At 39.4% G+C, this 22,917-nt stretch overlaps 1 protein-coding gene across 1 annotated transcript; it reads right to left on the bottom strand.

Moving 5' to 3' along the window:
• Nucleotides 1-736: 736 nt before the first annotated feature.
• Nucleotides 737-21,223, bottom strand: LOC127582459 (dihydropteridine reductase-like). The gene is made up of 7 exons (XM_052037728.1): nt 21,059-21,223; nt 20,666-20,758; nt 19,762-19,858; nt 18,875-19,015; nt 11,188-11,296; nt 7,350-7,433; nt 737-3,042 (listed from the first exon to the last, which is right to left on the bottom strand). The coding sequence occupies exons 1-7, from the start codon at nt 21,149-21,151 to the stop codon at nt 2,937-2,939; spliced, it is 723 nt and encodes a 240-aa protein (XP_051893688.1). The 5' UTR covers nt 21,152-21,223; the 3' UTR covers nt 737-2,936.
• Nucleotides 21,224-22,917: the final 1,694 nt, after the last annotated feature.

The raw sequence follows: 22,917 nt of genomic DNA, 5'->3' as shown, positions 1-22,917 counted from the left end.
CAAGATTTTCATCACCTACCCAAATCTGCAATTCAAATCCAGCAATGCCACAGCTGACAGCAGGACTCCCAATCAAATACACTCTGTTCCTTATCCCATTCAACCTTCGCTCTTAAGTGGAGACACAAGAGACAGCAGATGCTGGAATCTAGAGCAACACCTCCACCTTTTTATACTGGCTGTCTCCCTTCTATCTTTCAGTCCCAATGAAGGGTCTTGTCCTGAAACATTGACTGTCCATTTCCCTCCAGAGGTGCTGCCTGACCTGCTGAGTTCCTCCAGCGTCTTGTGTATCAGCTCCTAAGTGACTGGAACTCTCTTAGTACTTAACTGATGGTCTCCCAATCTCAGCATTCACCATGTACAGGTAGAAGCCTGCAAATTGGTGAACTGCCTGTCATCTGAGTGAGGAAAGGGACATGGGGCAAAAAAAATCCAAGAACCAGGAAAGTGAAAAGTGAGAAGATGCCACAAAAATGTCCTAACTTTACAGAAAGGTAGGAAATAACTCAAAAATAATAGATCAAAGTGGGCACTCAACAAACATGAAATGATATTTCCTTTGTTTGTAACAGACTTTGACAGGAAACTGTATGGGCTATTCTATCTTTGCACTGAAAATTTTACATCTCTAATTTTATAAGGCAGGAAACACCAAAAGATGTCTAAAGTACGCTTTTAGAATTGGCAGTTCTGTTAAAATAGTGATCTCAAAGAACTCCTACTGAGAACAGAATCAAATCACAAATACATATTTGCTTTATTGATGACATGGCTACAAAGCTTGAGTACTGATTACAACAGTTTTAATATCCCATTTTACACATTGTATTCACATTAAGAGTCAAGATGCAATAATGTAGAAAAATAGGTTCATGTAAAGCAATACAAGTTTATCATTGCTACTGCATCATACTTAGAAGCACTCATGGTACAATTATATAGGCAATCACCATTAGAACACAAAAAATTTAAAGAGAAAGTGTATCAATGACAATGAATTAGATTGTAAATCCATTCAAAGTGAGAATTGTTGACTTTTTATTTTCACTGTTGAAGATGCTCCATGATAAGTATTTTCACAATAACTTTGCCTTTCAATTATTGTTATTAGAATACATTTATCCTTTGAGTTTTCCCTATAAATTCATTACCTGAACTTGCTGATCTGGGGCATGAGAAGGAAATGGGAAACATTTTTCTAAAAAAAAAGGAAAGAATTAGAGGGCAGCTGTAGCAAAACATCTATCCTACATCTCTTGGTGGCCTTTTCCAGAGTGAAATAGATACATGGCAATGAGTTATTTCCCCCACATCTTAGCTGGAAAAAACTTGGATGAACCATATTATTTTCTTTGTTCATTGATTCCTATGTTTTACTACCATCTTTTCAGATAAATCATTTACATTTACAATTACATACATAAACCACATATTGCAATCTCAAACAATATTAAGTTGGATAGATTTTGTGACTTGATTTTTATGTTCTGAATACTTAACAATTTTTTCCTTTAAGTAAATATTGTTTCTCATATTCTGCTGAGAATTATGCACTAAGACGACCAATATCTCTATGTATGCCTAAGACAACTTCAGGTACATCAGTAAGAATTAATTGGTAGGATTTTTTTCCTGGAATATTTTAATACTAGAGCTAATTTTAAGTATAGAGGCTTGGAGTCAATCAGCATGTAAAATGCCCCTCTAGCCCATTGAGTCCTTTCCAGCCATCAAGCACCATTTGTCCTAATCTCATTTTCTCTCCACATTCCTATGAAATCTCCTCAGATTCTACCACTCAAACTAGTTACTAGGAGCAATTTACAGTGGCCAATTAACCTAGTAACTTGCATGTCTTTAGGATGTGGCAGAAAGCACAGCATGCAGAGGACATGCAAACTCCCCACAGGCAAAGATTAGGATTGAATTTGGATTACTGGAGTTGTGAGGTAGTAGTTCTACTAGCTGTGCCACTGCGCTGCCATAAGAACATGTAAACTGCTTCTAATCTGTTTGTGTTTCCAGAACAAGAATAATTAATGAGATGTTGGAAGGTGTAGGCAATGAAATAGTGGCAAAATTAAGTATAATCTATATCTGTGACTGCTCTGTTGATTGAAAGATCTTAGTTATCTTTTTGTTACAATACCATGGAACTTTTTTTTGTAGATCCCTTCTTTCAATGTTTTGTGACCTTGAAAGATCTTGTGCGCTCAATATTGACATTTACTGATGGTCCAGCTGCACTCAAGAGTAACATTTCAATTCAGTTCTGACGGATTCAGTCAAACTGAGCACTCTTATCCTTTGCATTATGCTTCCAATTGAAATAAGTCATACCCTGCACAGCATCAAATCAAAATCATTCCAATGTTCTAACAGGTTATGAGTAAAGATATGAATCAAGCCCCTGATCCTGAACTAAATTCTGAAATGTTGTTAACCCTAGAAACGTGAGCTTGCACCGTCAGTTTGAATCTAGTTCTAATCCAATTTCAAACAGGTTGTTGATTGCAAATGCTGCAAGGTTTATTGTAGAAACACAATCATGAAAAGTTAAATTGTTCACTTAAATTATTGGTACACAAGACTTTGGGAAAGCTAACGCAAGGCAATGAAGATAATCTTACAATTTCAACTTCCTGATTTCAAATAATTCTGTGGAAGCATTGTGTGTTGGAGATAAAGTAAATCATAGCATTAAGAAGTTTTAAAAAAAGAAAATAGTAGTCAAATCACTGAGTGGAGAAACCTTCAATACACAGAGGCCAGGAGGTAATAAAATTGAAATGGTGCAATCAAGTATTGCTTCCCTTAGCATTCATCAAACTAACATTGGTACCAGTTGATTCCTACTAGGTATGCAAAATGGCACTTCACAAAAATAACTAAACGGATCTCCATGTTGTATGGTTAACATTGGAACTTCCATCTTAGAGTTGAGCAGGAATTAGTTCAGTTTTGCTTCCAGTTGTTACGAGTTGAATAAGACTTCCTGAGGCAGGTCTGGTAGCTTTATCAGTCCAGTTATGAAGGGTTCTGGAAAAGTTACACAAAAGTAACCCTTAACGTAAAACAGAATTGTTTCTTCAAAACACCAAAAGACCAAAATGAGCCTCGCCAAGACTGAAAATGAATGGTAATTAATTTTAAAACAATCCTGACTTCATCATGCCTTCAAGTTTTATTCTAAGATTATCGAATTTCTGGGTAACATAGTAAAAGTATGGTTACAAAATTGATTTATTGAAAGTAAATTCAGTGAATCAAGCATACGAGCTTGACCCAGGATTACTGCATTCCATCCCCAACTCAGGAGACCTAGTCCCATCTGATCATCTCTGATCTGCTCAGATTGGTGAGGGATGACCAATTTTCAATTGGATTGTTTGACTGATCTTTGCATGGCTGTAAAATGCATCAAACAAATTGTCTTTCATTTAATAGTTTTCATTTCACCAAACCAAATACAACAATGCATTGCTCAAACTAACACATGAGAAAGAATCAGGTGAAGGGAAGCAGTAACCAGAGATCACACTCAGGGTAGGAAAGGATGATACACAGGACACAGATACACAATACCCATTCAAACACCAAAATAGAAAGAGTAGAAATAAGGTATTGACACAGTCAGCTCCCATGGAGAAGATAATAGTGAAAAGTGGCATGGACTAAATGAACCAGTCAAGTTCTCAATAACCAACAACTTGATAATTTTATGGTTTCTGTAATTCCATATACAGTCATTCAGAAGTTTGCTGAGGGAAAGCTTAGAAGTGGTAGCAGGGTATTTTCTTCACATTCATTTGGATTGCAACATGAACATTTGCTAGAAATTCTTATCACTGCTACCAAATTTCTCTTTAATAAGACGAATAGATGGAAGATAATGGGTTGAACACCCGAGATTGCCAACATGCGTGCCCACCTAGTGGGGGAGATTTCCTAACCCTGAACCATGAACCCACCAAGGACCACCAGGACATTATCTCCCACACCATCACTGACCTCACCACCTCGGGAGATCTTCTCCCCTCCACAGCTACCAACATGATAGTCCTGCAACCAAGGACTGCCCGCTTTTATCTTCTCCCCAAAGTTCACAAGAAGGACTGTCCCGGCAGACCCACTGTCTCCGCATGCTCTTGCCCCACTGAGCTCGTATCCTTGTACCTGGACACCATCCTGTTCCCCCGTTCCAATCCCTTCCCACCTACATCTGTGACACATCCATAGCTTTAAGTTCTCTGGCATGTACAACCTGATCTTCACCACGGACGTCCAGTCCCTATATACCTCCATTCCCCACCATGACGGTCTCATCGCCCTCCGCTTCTTTCTTGACCAGAGACAGGACCAGCCCCCTTCCACTAACACTGTCCTCCACCTGGCTGAACTTGTCCTCACTCTAAACAACTTCACTTTCAATTCCTTTCACTTTCTACAGACCAAGAGCATAGCCATGGGCACTCGCATGGGCCCCAGCTATGCCTGCCCTTCGTTGGCTATGTTGAACAGTCTCTGTTCCAAGCCCACTCTGGCCTTATTCCTCAATTCTCTTCGCTATATAGACGACTGCATTGGTGCCACCTCTTGCACCCGTGCGGAACTTGACAGTTTCATAAATTACGCCACTAATTTTCACCCTGCTCTCCAATTTACTTTGACACCTCTCTCCTCTTCCTCGATCTTTCCATCTCAGGAGATTCCTTATCTATCAACATCTTCTACAACCCACTGACGCTCACATCCACCTCAATTACAGCTCCTTCCACCCTGTCTCTTGCAAGAATGCTATCCCCTTTTCTCAATTTCTCCGCCTCCACCGCATCTACTCCCATGATGAGGCTTTCCACTGCAGGACACCCGAGATGTCAAACTTCTTTACTAACCGTGGCTTCCCCCCCTACTGTGGTCAAGAGAGCTCGCACTCACATCTCTGCATTTCCCGCACCTCCGCTCTCACCCCCACCCAACAGGGATAGGGTCCCCTTTGTCCTCACATTTCATCCTACCAGCCTACGTATCACATCATTCTCCACCACTTCCGCTATCTCCAACAGTACCCCACCACCAAGCATATCTTCCCCTCCCCACCCCTTTCTGCCTTTCGCAGGGACCAATCTCTCTCTGTGACACCCTAGTTCACTCCTCCCTCCCCACTCGTCCCGCTCCCACCCCAGGAACTTTCCACTGATCCCGCCATAGGTACAACACCTGCCCCTACACCACCTCCATCACGGGACCCAAACAGTCCTTTCAGGTGAGACTCACCTGCACCTCCCTTAATATCATCTACTGCATTTGGTGCTCCAAATGTGGCCTCTTCTGCATTTAGATTAGGTGACCATTTCACAGAACACCTGCGCTCCATCGATAACTGTGATTTGCATCTCCCCATTGCCAGTAACTTCAACTCCCTCTCCCACTCCATCACAGCTATGTCAGTCCTCGGCCTCCTCCACTGCCAGGAGAAGTCCAAACGCAAACTGGAGGAACAGCACCTCATTTTCTGTCTTGGAGCCTTGCAGCCTAACGGCATGAACATTGAATTCTCCCACTTCAAGTACAAGATTCTTCTTTGCAGTAGTGCAAATTCTTGTGGAGCTTCACAGTGCTAGCTATTAATGCTCAAAAGTAAGGGAATATTAGCACAAGGAGATGACAAGCAGCACAAGGCATACCTGAACAGTACTGAAGCCATGTATACCCTTTATTGCCACTGCTCCGTTTTGAGGATGACTGGGAAATTTACTTGGACTACATGAATTTAAGCCTTCCTTTGTAAAGTACATTGCAAAACCGAATGGTGATTTGAGCATCCTGGGCCAAATTTCCTCAAGGAGTTTGTTACTCCCTTTTGTGTAAAAAAGGTTTTCTGTCAAAGTTACAGCAAAAGCCCTGAGGAAATTCTCTCTTAAAATGTAATGGAAATTCACTATATCACTTCCGCACTCAATATGAAGAGTTCACCTTCAGTACATAGCATGGTTCTATTACTGTGCATGAGGATGCATGGTTAAGGTGCATTATGCATACATATGGCTGTAGGCATTGTCGTGTCCACTGTAGGTGGAACTATTCTTATACGCATAATCCACTGCACTGAAACAGGTAATTTAAGTAAACCAAAGCCAAATCTGCTGACAGAATGTGACACTTTTTATAAACAAGTTTAGAAACAAAATACAAATAAATGGGCAGAAATATCTCTACCATGCAACTTATGCCAAGATGAAGATTTGTTCTTATGCACGAGAGGAAGTGGTTGCACTAATGTCATTATGTTTATTTTGTCGTGCAAGTGATCTATAATTTATGATAATTTAAGTTTATGTTAACTTATGTTTGTCATTTTGTCGTGTTTGTAATGTACTGTGCTGCTGCTGCAAAAAGCTCATTTTCATGGCATCTACACCCTGGGGATGTATGCCCATGACAATAAACTTTAGCCTGAACTCCTCCCTTTAATACGCTCGCTGATGGTGGGTTGTGGTGGGGCCGGTGTGCAGGGTAGCACACTGAATCAACAAGATATCTTGCATTTACAGAGTTCATTTTGCAGAGCAAGATGAATTGACGGCATGAATCTCCTGGTGACTCGTATGGAGCTTGAGCCACACAGACCAGTAAGGTCATAGGATTCATTCCTCGCCTGATGTGTTGAGTTTGTTAACTTCAGCTGAAATAGGAGTTAGGGCACTCTATATGCACAAGGATGGCTGAAAACACCATGTGCTTTTGCAAACAATCCACTGACCCTTAGAATAAAGTCTACACTGGGGACAGATAGGATCAGACCTGCCTTTGATAGCCTGTAGTTATAAATATCCTTCCAGCATTGGCAAGGCAGGTTCACAAATAAAGATGCATTGCATTTACAATTCCCTCTTAAATCACATAACTTAGAAGGAAGAGCTTACTTACATTTTTTTATATAAAGGGAAGATTATCAAAATAAACTCTCTAGATGTTTATTTTTATAGTTTACACTAATAAAATGCTCAAGTATAGTTCCTAGAAAATTATTTTGTGAATATAGGATAATAAGATCTCAACTTATGCAACAAAGCAAATTTCATCTGATTTTCCCACTAGCTGCTATTGACATAAAAGATATTAATATCTGTGAGGTGCTGCATTAATCTCTCAATGAATCAACAAAGATGGAATTGTTCTTTAGAAAAGTCAGCTATCCTTGTGCAGAATACTTGCCCTTTGCTAAACTAGACAAATAGACCTCTCAACTCGAGTCTGGATGCTGGGACAGGCACAAAGTAAAAAAAGACAGCGGCACACTGATGTGAAATGATTACAGACAATTGACCCAGCTGGATACTCACTCAGCAACAAATTCTAATGGTGTCCAGGAGCTGAAATCTGCATTAGGCATTGATTTCCTGTTCATTGGTGTATCCAAGGTAACCCTGGAAGATAAATTAAATTGAAGTGAAAGCTCTTTGTGTCATATGTATTTTATGTCTGTATGTTACCATGGTGAAGGCCTGATAACACCAGATTGCCCAGAAATTGGCAATTTAAAAGGAAGCTCACCCTTCCATCTTCCTTTGGCCCTTTTAAATCAATTCTATTTTCCCTACACTGACGTTTTAGTCTGAATTATATACAAAATACACTCTTTTGTTTTTGCCTGCTCTATTTGCACCACCAAGAAAGTGAGGTAAAAGCAGATTATGTGCAATTTTCCGGACAAGACTGATGGATGTGAACATATAAATTAAGAGCAGAAGGAGGCCACTCAGCTCCTGAAGCTTCTCTTCCATTTACTAAGCTCGTGCAGATCTTATTCATTGTAGCATCTCAGCTTAGCATTCCCAGCTACCTGTGGTAACCTTTCATCCTCTTTCTTATCAAGTATCTATTTACCTCTGCCTTAAAAATATTTAAAGATGTATTATAGACTGAAAAACCTCAAAGATCCAGAACAATAAGTAAACCTCAAGAAAATATAATATTGCAAAGATACTTTTCTCAACAACCACTCGCATTGACACCAATCAAGGCATTCCAGTAATAGTAGAATGAAAATATAAAACAAGCTGCAAAGGATGAGGTTAGACATGACTGAAGCACTAAGCCAAAGAGGTAGATTTTTAATGTATTAAATATGATGATTGAGGAATAGTGGTGGAGGAATTAAAGGAGCAATACCTAGAGAGCAAGACCAAAGCAGCTGAAGACTCAGCCTGCCATAACAGTGAAGTGAAAGCAAGAAGGAATGCACAGGAGGCTGGAGGAATGGGAGGGGACATGAAAGATAAGGGTTGAAGATCGAAGAGATCACGTAGAACAAAGCCATGAAACATTTACAGAATACATGAGAACAATATGTGTGAAGGGAACATGTTGGCGATTGAGAAGACAGCATAGGTCAACCAGGACAGAGGTGATGGAAATGTTCCTTTTTTCTGATCAGTATACATATGAGTTTTAAACACATTTAAGGATATTGGTAAATGGGAGAGGATGCATGCACTTTGGAGTAGGTGAGCACAGAAGTGATAAAATCATTGCACAAAGTTGGTCAACAGAAGAGCTAAGACAAGAACAATAATACTGAGGAATAGTTTATGAGATTTAAAGCTTAGGTTAGGATTTAGCAGGATAATAGATATAGATATATGTTACGGACTCAGTGAATGTCCCTTTAAGGTAGAGAGTATGTGTGTATTTGTGTGTGTGGCGTGCTTACGTCAATAGAAGATAAAGGACGTAATGATGTTGTTGAAGAAGTCAGAAGAAGAAGAAGAAGAGAGAGAGAGAAGGGAGAGAGACACCAGCCTGCTAGTTTTCTCTATCGATGGATGAGAAACAATAACTGTGTCTGCCACTGAAATCCATGTATGGAAGTTGGAAGTAATCCGGTGGAGTTCACTTTGTTGCTGACCTGTAGAAGGAAACAGGTATTTGTGTGGACGACCACGATTCGGATGCTTTTCGGGGTGAGGAAGTCACTACCGAGTAAACACTGGAGTGTCGTTTGGGTTCCATCGTGGAACATTTGGATTTCGTATTTACTCTCTCTATGTTTCTCTATGTCTACGTCTTATCTTCTGACAACGGTGGTTGTTGGAGAAGCCCTTGCTCATGTTTCACCTTATGGCTTGCGGAACTGAACTTTAAGAACCATTCCTGAACTGGGAGTTTTGGACTTTGACACACACACACACGACGAGTTTAGTTTTGGGGTTAACGTTCAAGGTTTAACATTTTTGAATTCTAACATACTAACATTTTTACTTTTATTTTACGTATTATCATAAGTAGTGATTAATAATAGTTTTTAACACTGAATCATGCTCAGTGTGTTTCTTTTGTTGCTGGTTCGTGACATATAAAATTTTGATCTGACTACAAGATAGATGCCTTTGGTCTTCTTAATGAAAGCCAATGAAGCCTGTGACTCATCTAAGAAATGACAAAGAACAAGTAATCTTACAGCACTAGCACAGATGAGATGTTGTGAAAAGCAGAGGATGCACAGGGCTAGATATCAATCGGCAAATCTGACCCTGCACCTGCTGACAGTGGATTAGGAGCAGGAGGATCCCGAGGCTTGAGAGTGCAGAGGAGGTAAAGAAAGCAACTGCTGAACATTCACTATCATAGGAATACCAGAAATGGTCAGAGTAACAACAAATTCCCTTCTATACAATCTAAATGACCCCAAATATGCTGCCAATTTAACAAATTATAAGGAGGAAATCATTCATCTTTCTTTAACAATAGTGTAAGAAAATTATAATTACATGTTGCTCTAAAATCAAAACTATACAAAAATCTCAAAGACGTGAAAGAGATCAACCTCCAACAAAAAAGGAAACCTCTGACAACTGCCATGTATATTGATCTTTCTGTTCTCAGTTAGGCCAAGGTTAGTGCTGGTGGGATCATTGCTTCACTCACAAAATAGAGACCCTTCCCATTCCTGTTATTGAGTTACAATTTGAGCAACGTACAGCAGGTAACCCAATTGGATCCTAAGGTAGTGATGTTGAAAACAAATGCAGTCTGTTCTAAAATCACAGGAGGATGTAAAATTCAAGGGATTACCTAATTTTGGAAAGGTTAAACATGGGACCACACAGAACCTAGAAAAGGATCAAAGTGCAATTTCAGATTTGTGCAATCTTTCTTCTATGGTGCTTGTTTGCTTTTACTATGTCATCAGACGCTACTTCGAATTGTCTTCACCCTTAGTATCAAATACTCAGCCAGTTTAAGGTGGATAACAGAAGGGTTCCAATAAAAAGTCACTGACCTCAGACATTAATTCTGTTTCCCTCTGCACTAATGCTGCCTGACCTGTTGAATCTTCCAACATATTCTGCTTTTATTTCAGGTTTTTGCATTCTGGTTACTAATGAGTGAAATGAACTTTGCTCTTTTAAAGTAGCTTTTATTAATTATTATCCTGCAGTTATTTTGCAGTATTGTGGAAGATGCAAAGGAGAAGGAAGCTGGAGGAATGCCTGAGACCTAATGACTGAAATTTGCCAAGATAGAGAAGGGCACAGGAAAGATCCCACCACCACCGTAAATCACAAGAAATTACATCATATAACATTTGTGTTAAGCATCAGAAAGCATTTCTCAAGAGGAATTATCAATTTAAGATTGAGAGTATTAAATCTGAAGCTCTAGCAGACAACATTGGTGAGCAATCACGATGGGATGGGTGAGCAAGACGTTGTGTAGCATAGGATGCAGGAAGTTTTTGACAAGGACAGAAAGATCCTATGTCTAAAAAAAAGCAATAGGCTCGAGTCAGTAGCAACAACCAAAATGATCACAAGAGTGAACACAGTAATGATAGATTAGAAGAGGGTCAGAAGGAGATGATAGAAGCTAATCAGCAGACAAAACCCAGGCATGCCAAAATCTCGAGTATGTGATAAGACTGGAAATAAATCCTATTTGCACAAATACAGCAATCTGAGAGAAATGTGGAATAATACAAGACAAAGAAAAAGCATATTTAAACAGTACTGAAATAATTAACTCTAAATATTTTATTCTAACTTTCAAAATAAACACACAATGCATCAATTCCCGGTCTACCATCAATTAATGCCAAGTGCTATTGTGAGAAGTAACAGTAATTTTCTCTCCAAATGGGACAGGGAACATTATAATGTCCAGTGTGGAACTGATACGTACGGCAAAATAGCAAGAGCAGAAGATCCAGGTGGCAATCCACTGTTCTCTCCAGCTAGACTCCAACACAGTTGATGTACAGCTGCCTTTGCCATGCCATAGCCCACCATTCCTAAATGGGAAACATATGGGTTTAAAAACAAAACCTTAACGCAATCTAATATCCTTCAGATAGGCTGGGAACATTACCAGGAATTGGTTCTTTAAAATAGTCAATCACTGATGTTTCATTTAGTACTGGATTTTTAAAAGATTTTGTATGAAACAATTAAAGATTTCAACATAAACTACTACAGTGTAAAACTGCAAAATTATGTATTTTTTGTTTTGCCTCTTTGTTCATTCAGTTTGACTATGGCAGATTAGACCATGATATGTTAGGATGAGGGAATGTTGACTGTTAAATGGAGGAATTTGGTAAACCCTTAATCTTGTAACATGCAGCATAATCCTTATATTACACCTTATGCACTGAGGAGAAAGTGGATTCAGCAGAAACACCAGTTTTGAACTAACTTTACAACTGAGTATGGAAGGACTTTGCATATATTCTATTCCCTTAGAAATGTTCCCATTCAATTTCACTTTAATTGCATTCACTCAGGAGAGGAGTGGTCAATCGAATCGTATTTTTCTTTTTACTTTTCCAACTTTATATCTCAAAGCCATTCATAATGTAGTTTTCCTTTATGTTATCACTTTAGTGATTGCTGCAAGTAAGTTTTTCATTGTGCCTGTGCATACATGTGCTTTATGACCATAAACTCGACTTTGACTTTGATCCTGGAAACACTAATAAGATTTAGAAGGTAATTTTAAATATTGAGACTGATCAGAAAATTCAAAGGCTGCATGTTAAAGAAATTATTAACTAGGATTTTACCTTTTACTTATTTTATTCCTCTACCAAATAGGGAGAGGATGTGGAAATTGATACCACTCTGCCAATTCGATTCTTGGCTGGTCATCAGGAATGTGTGCAAGAACATCCACACTAAACCTGCTTCATTCAATGAATGGTTTGACTAAGATTAGTAATGACGAAAGCCAGGCATACTCAAGTCACTTGTAAATTCACATTACTTTATCAATCTTGGTGGATTAGCTGTTAAAATCTACACCATTTTACTGTTAATCAATAGAAAGTTATTTTAAGTAGTTTACGCTGACTTGTGCACCACACCATTTATAAGGAGACTGGAATCTTTTCCCAAACAATATGCCTGTCAAGTGCAAATACTCCTGTACAAAAACAAAATTATCATGATTGTTCTTCAACATCTTTAACAAAGATGCCAGTCATTTTATTCTTGATCCAAATAGCACTTTAAGTTGACAAAAGCCCAGCCTGTTTTCAACAAAAGTAGGTACTTGTATCGAACCTTTAACTTACTAAAGTGATTCACAGGAGTATTACCAAACACTTGATACCAAGCGTAAATGAGGAGATATTAGGACAGAGGGTCAAAAAGGTGGGGGGTGGAAGATGGTGAGAATCTAGGGAGTGAATTCCATAGCTTGGGGCCTAGACATTTGATAGCACAGAAACTAATCGTTTGGAAGAGTCCAGAATTGGAGAAGTGCACTGACCTTAGAAGGTTGCAATGCTCAAGGACATTACAAAGATGAGGATAGTTGGCACCAGGAGGGCTGTGAATCTGGCATGACAATTCAAAAAACCTGAGCATCAATTCTTTTTCTCAGAAATATTGCTATCCTCAAATAAAGCTGGTGCAATTCTTAAAACAATAGTAAATTCTTATTGGTATTGGTTTATTATTGTCACTTGTACCGAGGTACAGTGAAAAGCTTGAATTACAAACTGATCATACAGGTCAATTCACTACACAGTGCAGTTACATTGAGTCAGTACAGAGTGCATTGAGGTAGTACAGGTAAAAACAATAACAGAATACAGAGTAAAGTGTCACAGCTACAGAAAAAGTGCAGTGGTCACAACAAGGTAAGATAAGATAAGGTAGATCGTGAGGTCATAGTCCATCTCATTGTATATGGGAGCTGTTCAGTAGTCTTATCACAGTGGGGTAGAAGCTGCCCTTAAGTCTGGTGGTACGTGCCTTCAGGCTCCTGTATCTTCTACCCAATGGAAGAGGAGAGAAGAGAGAATGTCCCGGGTGGGTGGGGTCTTTGATTATGCTGGCTGCTTCACCAAGACAACGAGAGGTAAAGACAGAGTCCAAGGAGGGGAGACTGGTATCCGTGATGTGCTGGGCTGCGCCCACAACTCTCTGAAGTTTCTTGAGGTCCTGGACAGAGCAGTTGCCATACCAAGCCATGATACATCCAGATAGGATGCTTTCTATGGTGCATCAGTAAAAGTTGATGAGAGTCAAAGGGGACAAACCAAATTTCTTTAGCCTCCTGAGGAAGTAGAGGCGCTGGTGAGCTTTCTTGGCCGTGGCTTCTACGTGATTTGACCAGGACAGGCTGTTGGTGATGTTCACTCCCAGGAACTTGAAGAAGCTCTCAACCCTCTCGACCTCAGCACCATTGATGTAGACAGGTGCATGTACACCATCCCCTTTCCTGAAGTCAATGACCAGCTCTTTTGTTTTGTTGACATTGAGGGAAAGGTTGTTGTCATGACACCAATCATAACAATAGCAGAGACTTGTTAAGAAGAGAGAGAGATCAGGATGTTTGGATATCCTCACCCATCACATGGTTACACCATGACCTCTGGAGATATCAGAATCACCCAGCAGATATTCAACCATGTACCCTCTTCAGTCAAAGAATGGTACTGCACATTGCAACCCTATCCCAATATATTTGTTCAGTATTTTTCACATCCAAATCCCCTTCTAATCTAATCATACAATCTTCTCAATCTAATCATTCCCAAACTCCTTAACTGACATGCTTTTGAAACAACTAATCAATCTCCAACCCATTGATTTTATAAACTCTACTCACAATTATGAAGAGTTATCTAAGCAGTTAGGGCTTTATTTCATGACAGTTGACACATTAAAGGTGACCTGATGAAAGGTTGGGATGAGGTAAACAGTGATACATTGGATTGGATCCAGCCATCTGCCCCTGAACTCACCAGATGTGTGATGCCCATCCACATTAATCTATTTTGAATTTAGTGAGCCAAACTGACCCTCGATATCTGAGAGTCGTCCCACGAGGTGGAGCAGACCATGAGTAGCAATGAGGCCACAGGCGCTGGATCATGAAGCCCCACCCTGACAGCCCATTGACAACCCAACACTCTCTAAGGCTTTTAAACAATTTTTTATTTGTCATAGAGTCATAGTGATACAGCACGGAAACAGGCCCAAGGAGACCATTTAAGCACCCATTTACACAAATCCTGCACTAATCCCATTTTTTTCTCCCCACCTTCCCATCAATACCCCACAGATTCCACCACTCAACTGTAATTGAGGGGCAATTTACAGTGGCGATTAGCATGCCATCCTACACATCTTTGGGATGTGGGAGGTAACCAGGGCACCTACAGGAAACCACAGGGAGAATGTGTAAACTCTACTGAATTTCTGATGAGAATTTTCTGCTAAATCATTCAAATAGAGTTGAATATCTTTTCTTTTTCAATCTTTTTATTAAATTTCAAATGAATAAACATAACAATAGTAATTATACATATGATTTTTAAAAAATTAAATAAAAAGCAATGGAAATATTAGGACAAAGTAACAAAAGTAAAATAAATAAACTCAGGGTCAGTAACCCTGGTGCGTGTGTTCTGCCTCTGGGCTCAATGACAAGATCAATGGTGGAGCAGAAGGTCAGGTGAGCTGCATCTGACCTCCAGCTCATCTCTGACTTCTCTATTTCGACATACAGGCATAAAAGTCAGAGGCAAGCTGTATAAGGGGTGACAGAGGGCTAATGGTTCTCTGCAGAACTGCCAGACAGAGGCAAGTATAATCCATCCCAAAGATCCTTGTGGTTGATGAGATGCAAATCAGGGGAAGCAAATTTAAGATGAACACAAAATTAATTAAAACATAATTTAGAAAAAAACATGTTTACATAAGGAATAGCTAGAGTTCATTAATAAACAAAAATAATCAGTGGTTTAATATTTACCATTTTAAAGAAATGGCAAGAAAGTTGTTTGCAAAGCAAGACCAATAACATTCAAGTTTTAATGCTTTCCTAAGAGTAGAGTAATCTAATGGAACTATGAACTGTCTCTGCATTCTCTTCTCAAAAAAGCAAATCCTCAAGACCCACCAGTAAAAGTAGTGACAGACTGATTATTGACAGTGCACATTAGGAAATCTGGTCACAGTTCACTGGTCCCAACAGCATTATTCATTCTGTTGATTAGACACAAGGTCAAACCAAACAACCCTGCACAAATCTAAATCAGCTGCTTCATTCTCATCTAAACTCAGCACCTGAAACTTTGGTTATAAATTAAGTGGCTACAACTTCCAATTAAATTTCTGAAATAACCATCATAAGACCAATGCAGTAAATGTACTTCCTAAGTATAATGTCATACCTTCAATAAATATAAAACAAGGGTGTTATAAACTTTTTTGCTTACAAAATCTGCTTCATAATTTTAAGAATCTGTGCATTCTCCATTTTTAATCAGTAGATTTATTATCTCCACTACAATCTTCAAAAATATGTTGAAAACAATACCCGAGTGTTTCCAGCTTTTTCTAATTTTATTTCAGACTTCCAGCATCAGCAATTTTTTGATCTTCATTTAACTTGAACAATTTAGACTTGCCTCACAGGTGAGCACAGTATATTTGCAAAATAGTAAACCAGCAAGAAGCAATAGGGTAATTAAATAAGAAGATAAATTCCAACTAAAATAATGGCTGATAACAGCCACCTCTAGGAAGCTGCATTTGCATAACGGCAGGAATAAACATGGTTTTGATCACAAACATGCTAAAACATTCTGCTGTGGATCCAAAGGCATAAGGGGGAAACCTGGCTTTAGTTTTTGGTATTAAACACCCGCCTGTCATCTTCAACAGGACACATTTGGTTCCACTGAAGCTGTGGAGATAAATATAACTACTACCTAAAAATACTGCAAGCATTTAGCACAGGCAGCCGCAGAATTTCACAGAACAGCAGGAGATCATTCAACCTACAGCGCTTGTCCTGGCTCTTTGAAAGAGCTTTCCAATTAATTCTCTACCTGTCCTCTTTCAATAAAGTCTGCGATTTTCTTTCCTTTTCAGGAATTCATCTGATTCGCAATGAAACTGTTTCCACTGCTCCTTCAGTCATTCCATACCCCTACAACTCATTGCGCAAAGACAATTCTCATCACCTCCCCACTGATTCGTAGCTTTCTGAAGCAAACGACTCCATGCTAAAAGTCTAATAAGCTATTAAATGAACTTTTTAAAATTTCTTCTTCCAGAATTAATCAGAACTTCTTACTGTGTTTTGTTATTTTAAATGCTTTGTGGTATTATACATCGCCCACCCACAACGTTGGAGAAAAAAATATATACTTGAATAGTTCAGCACAATTTAATAATATATTGAAAAGATATGGAAAATTGCATGAATGTTTGAAAAATATTTGAAAGATTTGTGTACTGTATCACTGAACCATGTTGAAAATTAAGCATTTGATTAAGGAATAAGAACAATGATAAGTAATCAGAACATTCCTCTCATGTTTACTCCCAAATATCTGCATTATAAAGGGTAAGTTTCCATATGTCCTCTGTTGATGTCCAGCTCCATCACACTAAAGCCTTTCTTCAGCCTTCCATAAAATAGGATCATAAAATTGCTATGGCATTAAAGACCATTCAGACCATTAAATCTTTGCTAACTCCTGATAGACCAACCCCATTACTCCCATTTTCCTGTCCTTTGCCCATAGCCCAAAATATTATTCCCTTCAGCGTCTATCCAATTCTCTTTTGAAGACCCTGTATGATTCTGTTTTCATCACACCAATAGGTAGTAAATTCCAGAACATAACCACTGACTGCATAAAAATATTTTCCTCACATTCCCCTTTGTATCCATTGTTCGATATTTTAAATCTGTATTTGCTGGCTGTATGATTTCCAACAACTCCCATTATGTCTGGAGTTCAAAAGAGTGCAAGGTAGTTCAATTGAAACATTTAAGGTCCTTAGGGATCTTGACAGGGAGAGGCTGTTTCCTCTTGGTGGGGATATCTGGAACCATGGGTCACTGTTTTAAAATAACATTCAAGAGAGATGCTGCAAAATTGCTTGCTCTTGGAGGCTTACGAATCCCTCAAACTCTTTTCCTCAAAGGGCAGTGGAGGCAGAGCCCATAATATTTTTAAGGGACAGGCTAATGGTAGAGCAGACTTGAGGGGCTAAGTGGCAGTATAATGTTCCATAGCCAGTACAGCTTCTCAAGCATTCCTGTGCTCTGTCAGGCTTATGGTTCTGCTAACGTTGGATGAGTTGCCAAAGGCCATACTAGTAGGCAGCACGCTGTATCCACGATCAGTGGGCCCCTCAGGGGATCACGTGTGTCATGGACGGTGAAAATGCGACTCTTATCTGGTGTTGCCTGTGCGTTTAGCAGTTGTTAGTTAGCATTATTGCTGTAGTTATGTAGCTTGCATAGATTTTCTTCTGCTTTCTGTGTTAGTTGTAGTATTTTGACACTGGTTTTCCTTTTGCAGTGGTTTTAGCAACTAAATGTTTGTATTATTAAAAAAAAGGCCATACTGCTCCTGAAACTGAGAACCTACCAGTGAAGCTGCACATGGCTCTGTGGGATTGGATAGCCCAGACATAGGATAGGGATCTGGCAATGCAGGCATCTATTTCCCCATCTCTAACTTCCTCTGAACAGAGGAGGTAGTTAATAGTCAATCATATTGGTGGATCTGGCATCACACATGCCATGTATGAATGGCAAATTTCCTTCCTTGAAGGACATTGGTGAACCAGATGGATTTTTTGCGACAATCCTGTGGTTTCGTGGTCATTATTACTGCTATGGGTGTTTTTCTAAATTCCAGATTAATTTCAAGTTGACTAAGTTTCAACCCAATCAGTTAAATATTTTAATGAATTTAAAGGTGCTCGTGCCTCAGGATTCTGATCTCACTACCAGCTTCAACATGAATTAAAGAAAGGTAAGGTCTACTGCATGAAAAGTGCTTTACCAGCACTGCTTGAGGACCAGGACAACCAGGAACATAGGGAACCTATTTAAACAAAACTCCACAGGGAAACATGCACTTCCAGAACTCCTTTCCCCAAAGCTCCAGGGCTTAAACATTGCAGCTTAACAAATTCTGGTGTCATTGTTCCTTTTCAAATGCATTTATTGCTTATAATGTGGTTATCGGGTGAAATGTTTGTTCTACCATCTGCTGCAATGCCTCAGACAACCTCAAAGGCCTTTTACAATTATTTAACTAAAATGAATTTTCAGAAGTTCATATTATTCAACTTATTTTCCATTGTGGAAATTGCATCTGTATTTTTAATGAATTAGAGACTAATTCCACTAATTCTCAATCAGTCCATTATATAAATATCCATGTACAGCAAAAGTAAGAAAAATCCAATTGCTCTATGGTGGCAGTTCAAGTTACGCAACAAAGCAGCAGAATCATATACTGACATACATTCAGTAAGACTAATGACCTAATGCTAATAAAATTCAATTAATACTGTCAGAGAGCAATCAGAAAAGATCTACTCACCTGGAGTCCCACCTAAGGCAGCACTTGCTCCTGTAAGTGTCAACAAGCCACCATCTTTGAGATATTTTGTGGCTAAATGGCTGGAGATTGTGGATGTCCACATGCTCTGCTTCCACATCAAGTCAGCATTTTTATAAAGAGCTTTGAGAAATAAAACAACAAAGGTCGTTGCCAAATTTTATTTTGCATAAGACAAAGATTGGCTATATTGAAAAATGTAAACATAGGATAATTTCACCTAAATTTCAAAGGAAAATTATATGTTTTTTTAGGTATTTTTAAATTATTATAAGATCAATGTTTACTTAATAGCACCACGGTAATAAGCAAAGAGGCAGCTGAAATATTTTCTTTAATACAAGGCTGTAGAATCAGAAAACATTAAAGCCCTTCATTACTTCTACATTGTGAGACAGATATGATTTTATCCATATTATTTTGGGTTTACATCTGTCCATAACTAATCTTAAGCTTTAATTAATTAGTCATGCATTTACCATCATCCTCCATGCTAAAGTATAGAAGGATTGCAGCCTGGTCACTTCTAAGTACACAAAATTATCTGGGGCATGCATGAACCAAAAGATAAAGCAAGATACAAATTCAGGCTGATATAAACTTGAGATCAATAAACCCAAAGGCATTCGCACCCTTGTTCAGGTAACAGGTTAAAAGTAGGAATTTTCCCAAATGAATTCATACTGCTGACCTAAGGTACAAATGACAAAACCTTATCATAGGCTTAATAAAATTAGAACTTAATATCATGCATTCATGCAAAATCCTTAATTGCTAAATAATATGCATTTTGATTAAAATCATTTTCCTTGTATACAAAATATAAAAAGTGAATGAATGCTGTAACTGTATAAAATATACACACTTACATTTTGCTTTTGCACTGCCACCTGCCCAACCTCCTGCTACACAAATGATGGCATCCACCTTCTGTTCCCCTAGAATACCGGCAACATCTGCGGTAACCTAAAGAAATGAGAAGGTCATGAAAAACTTTTATCATTGACTTCACATTCATTAGATGAATATTCAATTCACCCTAAGGTCCTAAGATGTCTTGAGAAGGTAGATAGGAAGAGGTTGTTTCCTCTTCTGGAAGAACCTAGAACTAGCAGTCACTGTTTAAACACAAAGGGGTTGCATATTTAAGACAGAGATGAGGCAAATGTATTCCTCTCAGAGTCATGAGTTTGGAACTTTCTCCCTCAAAGGTGGAAAGAGTGTCTTTGAACCTTGTTAAGATACTGTAGAGGCAGATGAATGGTTGATTAGCAAGGGGTAAGAGGTAACCAGGCATAGATGGGAATGTGGAGTTGAAATTACAATTAGATCAGCCATTATCTTATTGAACTGCAGAGCAGGCCTGAAGGGCTTGGTGAGTTACTTCTGCTCCCAATTTGTATGTTCATATCCTTCTTATTAATTATAAGACCCTACCTTACATTTATTACGTGCTCTGCTTGTTTCAAGCCATTGCAGTTGCCATCCAGATGTACCTGTCAGTAGCAATTGCCACCTGGGCTCTTGTAGGCAGCCCTACCAACTGTTAGCTATTCACTGCATTTATCACCTGCATTGCCTGTACCTTCTGTAGCAGCTGTCGCCTGGTCCACCTGTACCTGTTTGTAGCAGTTGTCACCTTTTCTGCTCACACCTATCAGGAATGATAGTCACCTCCTTCGTCTGCACACACCAGGACTAATTGTCACCCGTTCTGCTTGTATCTTTCAGGAGCAGCTGTCACCTGTATCTGTGGTAGTCTACAGCTGTTACCTGTTCTGCCTGCTCGGTGAAGGACTCGCTCATCTTCACAATGATGTTCGCATTCGCGTCTTCATTCGATGTGAAGTCAATGGAGGCGACCCACTGCAACAGAAAAAAGTTATTACACGACAACAGGACCGTGAAATAGATCCGGGCGATAATGAAACTCGAGCACAATCTGACAGACCCGCTCATCCGTCAATCCACCTGTGGCTCCACTTGTCACCAACCACAATGTGCGGAGTGCGGAGCGAAAGACACGTTTAACGCTTAATTGTTGAAATGCAAAGTGACTAGTCGTGACATGAAACTCTAACCTGCATTAATTTTACTGCCCCAGTAAATTATCCCTAGCGTTGGTCGTGCACCCACGACACACCCGTTCCTGCTTTAACTACATACCCATTGCTTGGACTTAAAAAGCTCCACGCATTTGGTTCCAAGGGCGCCCTTTCCTCCGTACACGATGACTTTACGAGCTGCTGCCATTGCCATTTCTCTCTCGCAATGAAAGCAGGTCAGTTCCTGCTTGCCACACGCTATCACTCAAGCTGAAGACCTTCAATGAAGCATTCAGTCCAAACATAGATTGAAAGAAGGACTCACCTCATCTGCCATTAGCACCACCATCTCTCTGGAGGACTCACTGCAACCTCTACAACGCAAAAATAAACTGGAAACAAGCAGCACCATAGATGAGAATCAATGTTCTTACCACATTTGTTTCTTTAAAAAATAAACCAAAGAAGGGAACCTGCATTTCTCCAATATCATATGTTAGGTACCAGCAACAATAGAAACACAATGAGCCATGTATAAGTGTTAGAAACTATTAATAACTACTTGTAATAATAAGAAAGGTAAAAACGTTAGATATTGACCCCAAAACTAATAAACTCAAAGTGTGTGTGTGGCTAATTCCCAAACCCCAAGTCTAGGAATAGTTCTCAAAGTTCAGTTCAGCAAGTGATAAGGTAGAACATGAACAAAGGCTTTTGCAAAACCACCATTGACTGAAGAGAAAATGTAGAGAATGTAGAGAGAATTTACGAAATCCACATGTTCCACGATGGAACCCATATGACACCTCAATCACCGAAGATCTCCATTGCTTTGGTTTGAAGTATCTGCCACCCCGAAGGCATTCGATACATGACCGCCCACAGAAATAATTGCTTTCCAGTACAGGTTAATGACAAAGTGGACTCCACTTGATTGCTCCAAAAATCCATACATGGATTTCAGAGACAGACACAGCTATTGTTCTTCATCCATCGATACAGAGACCAGCAGTCAGTCAGAGTCTCTCTCCCTCCCTCCCTCCCTCCCTCCCTCCCTCCCTCCCTCTCCCTCTCCCTCTCCCTCTCCCTCTCCCTCCCTCTCCCTCCCTCTCCGACTGTCTGTGCAAAACAGCCAGCATGCTCCAGTTATAGTCTTGCCGTCATGTAGATAACACTACACACACACTAATACTCTACCGTCCAGGTGCCTTAAAGGGAAATTCACCAAGTAGCAACCTGGCTCATAACACATAAAAATCACAAGAAATGCATTTTTTATTGGGGTACAACAGAATACAAAGAAAGCTTTGAATTTAGATAACATCTTACACAATCTTCTCAAAATGTCCCGAGGCTCTATTCTTTATTAAATCTTTTTCATAAAGCATAGTTATTGTTGCAAGGTAAGAAATGTGGTAACAAATCTGTACACACCAAGCTACCAATGTAGTAACCACCAGATAATCTATTTGAGAAATACTGATGGAAGGGTAAATACTGGGCCAGAGCAATAAACAATGCAAACTCACCATTGGCTTCTGAATAAAATTTGAACACCTGGATCCAGGCAAACACAACTCAGTGGAATATGTCCAGTTGAATCCCTTGGGGTGAAGGTCTGTGCATCAAAAAGGCCGACTGTCATGTAATGGGATCACACCTGGGGGGAGGAGGATTGGGTCGGCAGATATAGTACACAGCAAATCCCATCCACGTAGGAGGAAATAAAGCCTTGACAGGCAGTTAAGCTGTGTACCCTGACTTAGATGGAACCATCAAAGCTATCAAATACTGTGAATATTTCTGGATTTTTCAGTCAGTCAAAAACTAATACAGCAGTGAACTTCAAATCTAAAGCTCTGGGGTTTCCATATTCAGGTGTGGATGCATGGAAATCCCAGAGCTGCGCTGAGAAATTTTTACACATCCTTGCAGACTCCAGACTATTGGAAAGGGCAGCAGGGACAATTAGACATCTTG

The sequence above is a fragment of the Pristis pectinata genome, chromosome 2 (assembly GCF_009764475.1).
Source record: "Pristis pectinata isolate sPriPec2 chromosome 2, sPriPec2.1.pri, whole genome shotgun sequence".
Classification (NCBI taxonomy): Eukaryota; Metazoa; Chordata; class Chondrichthyes; order Rhinopristiformes; family Pristidae; genus Pristis; species Pristis pectinata.
Note: the sequence above shows the minus strand (reverse complement) of the source record. Positions and strands in the feature narration are given on the sequence as shown.

Excerpts from the sequence above, each read along its gene's own strand:
- LOC127582459 (XM_052037728.1), bottom strand. The coding sequence starts at position 21,151 with ATGGCAATGGCAGCAGCTCGTAAAGTCATCGTGTACGGAGGAAAGGGC. Across the intron at positions 19,016-19,761 it reads TGGCAGTGCAAAAGCAAAAT|CTCTTTATAAAAATGCTGAC; the intron begins GTAAGTGTGTAT and ends TATTTCTCAAAG. Across the intron at positions 11,297-18,874 it reads TGCCTTAGGTGGGACTCCAG|GAATGGTGGGCTATGGCATG; the intron begins GTGAGTAGATCT and ends TTTCCCATTTAG.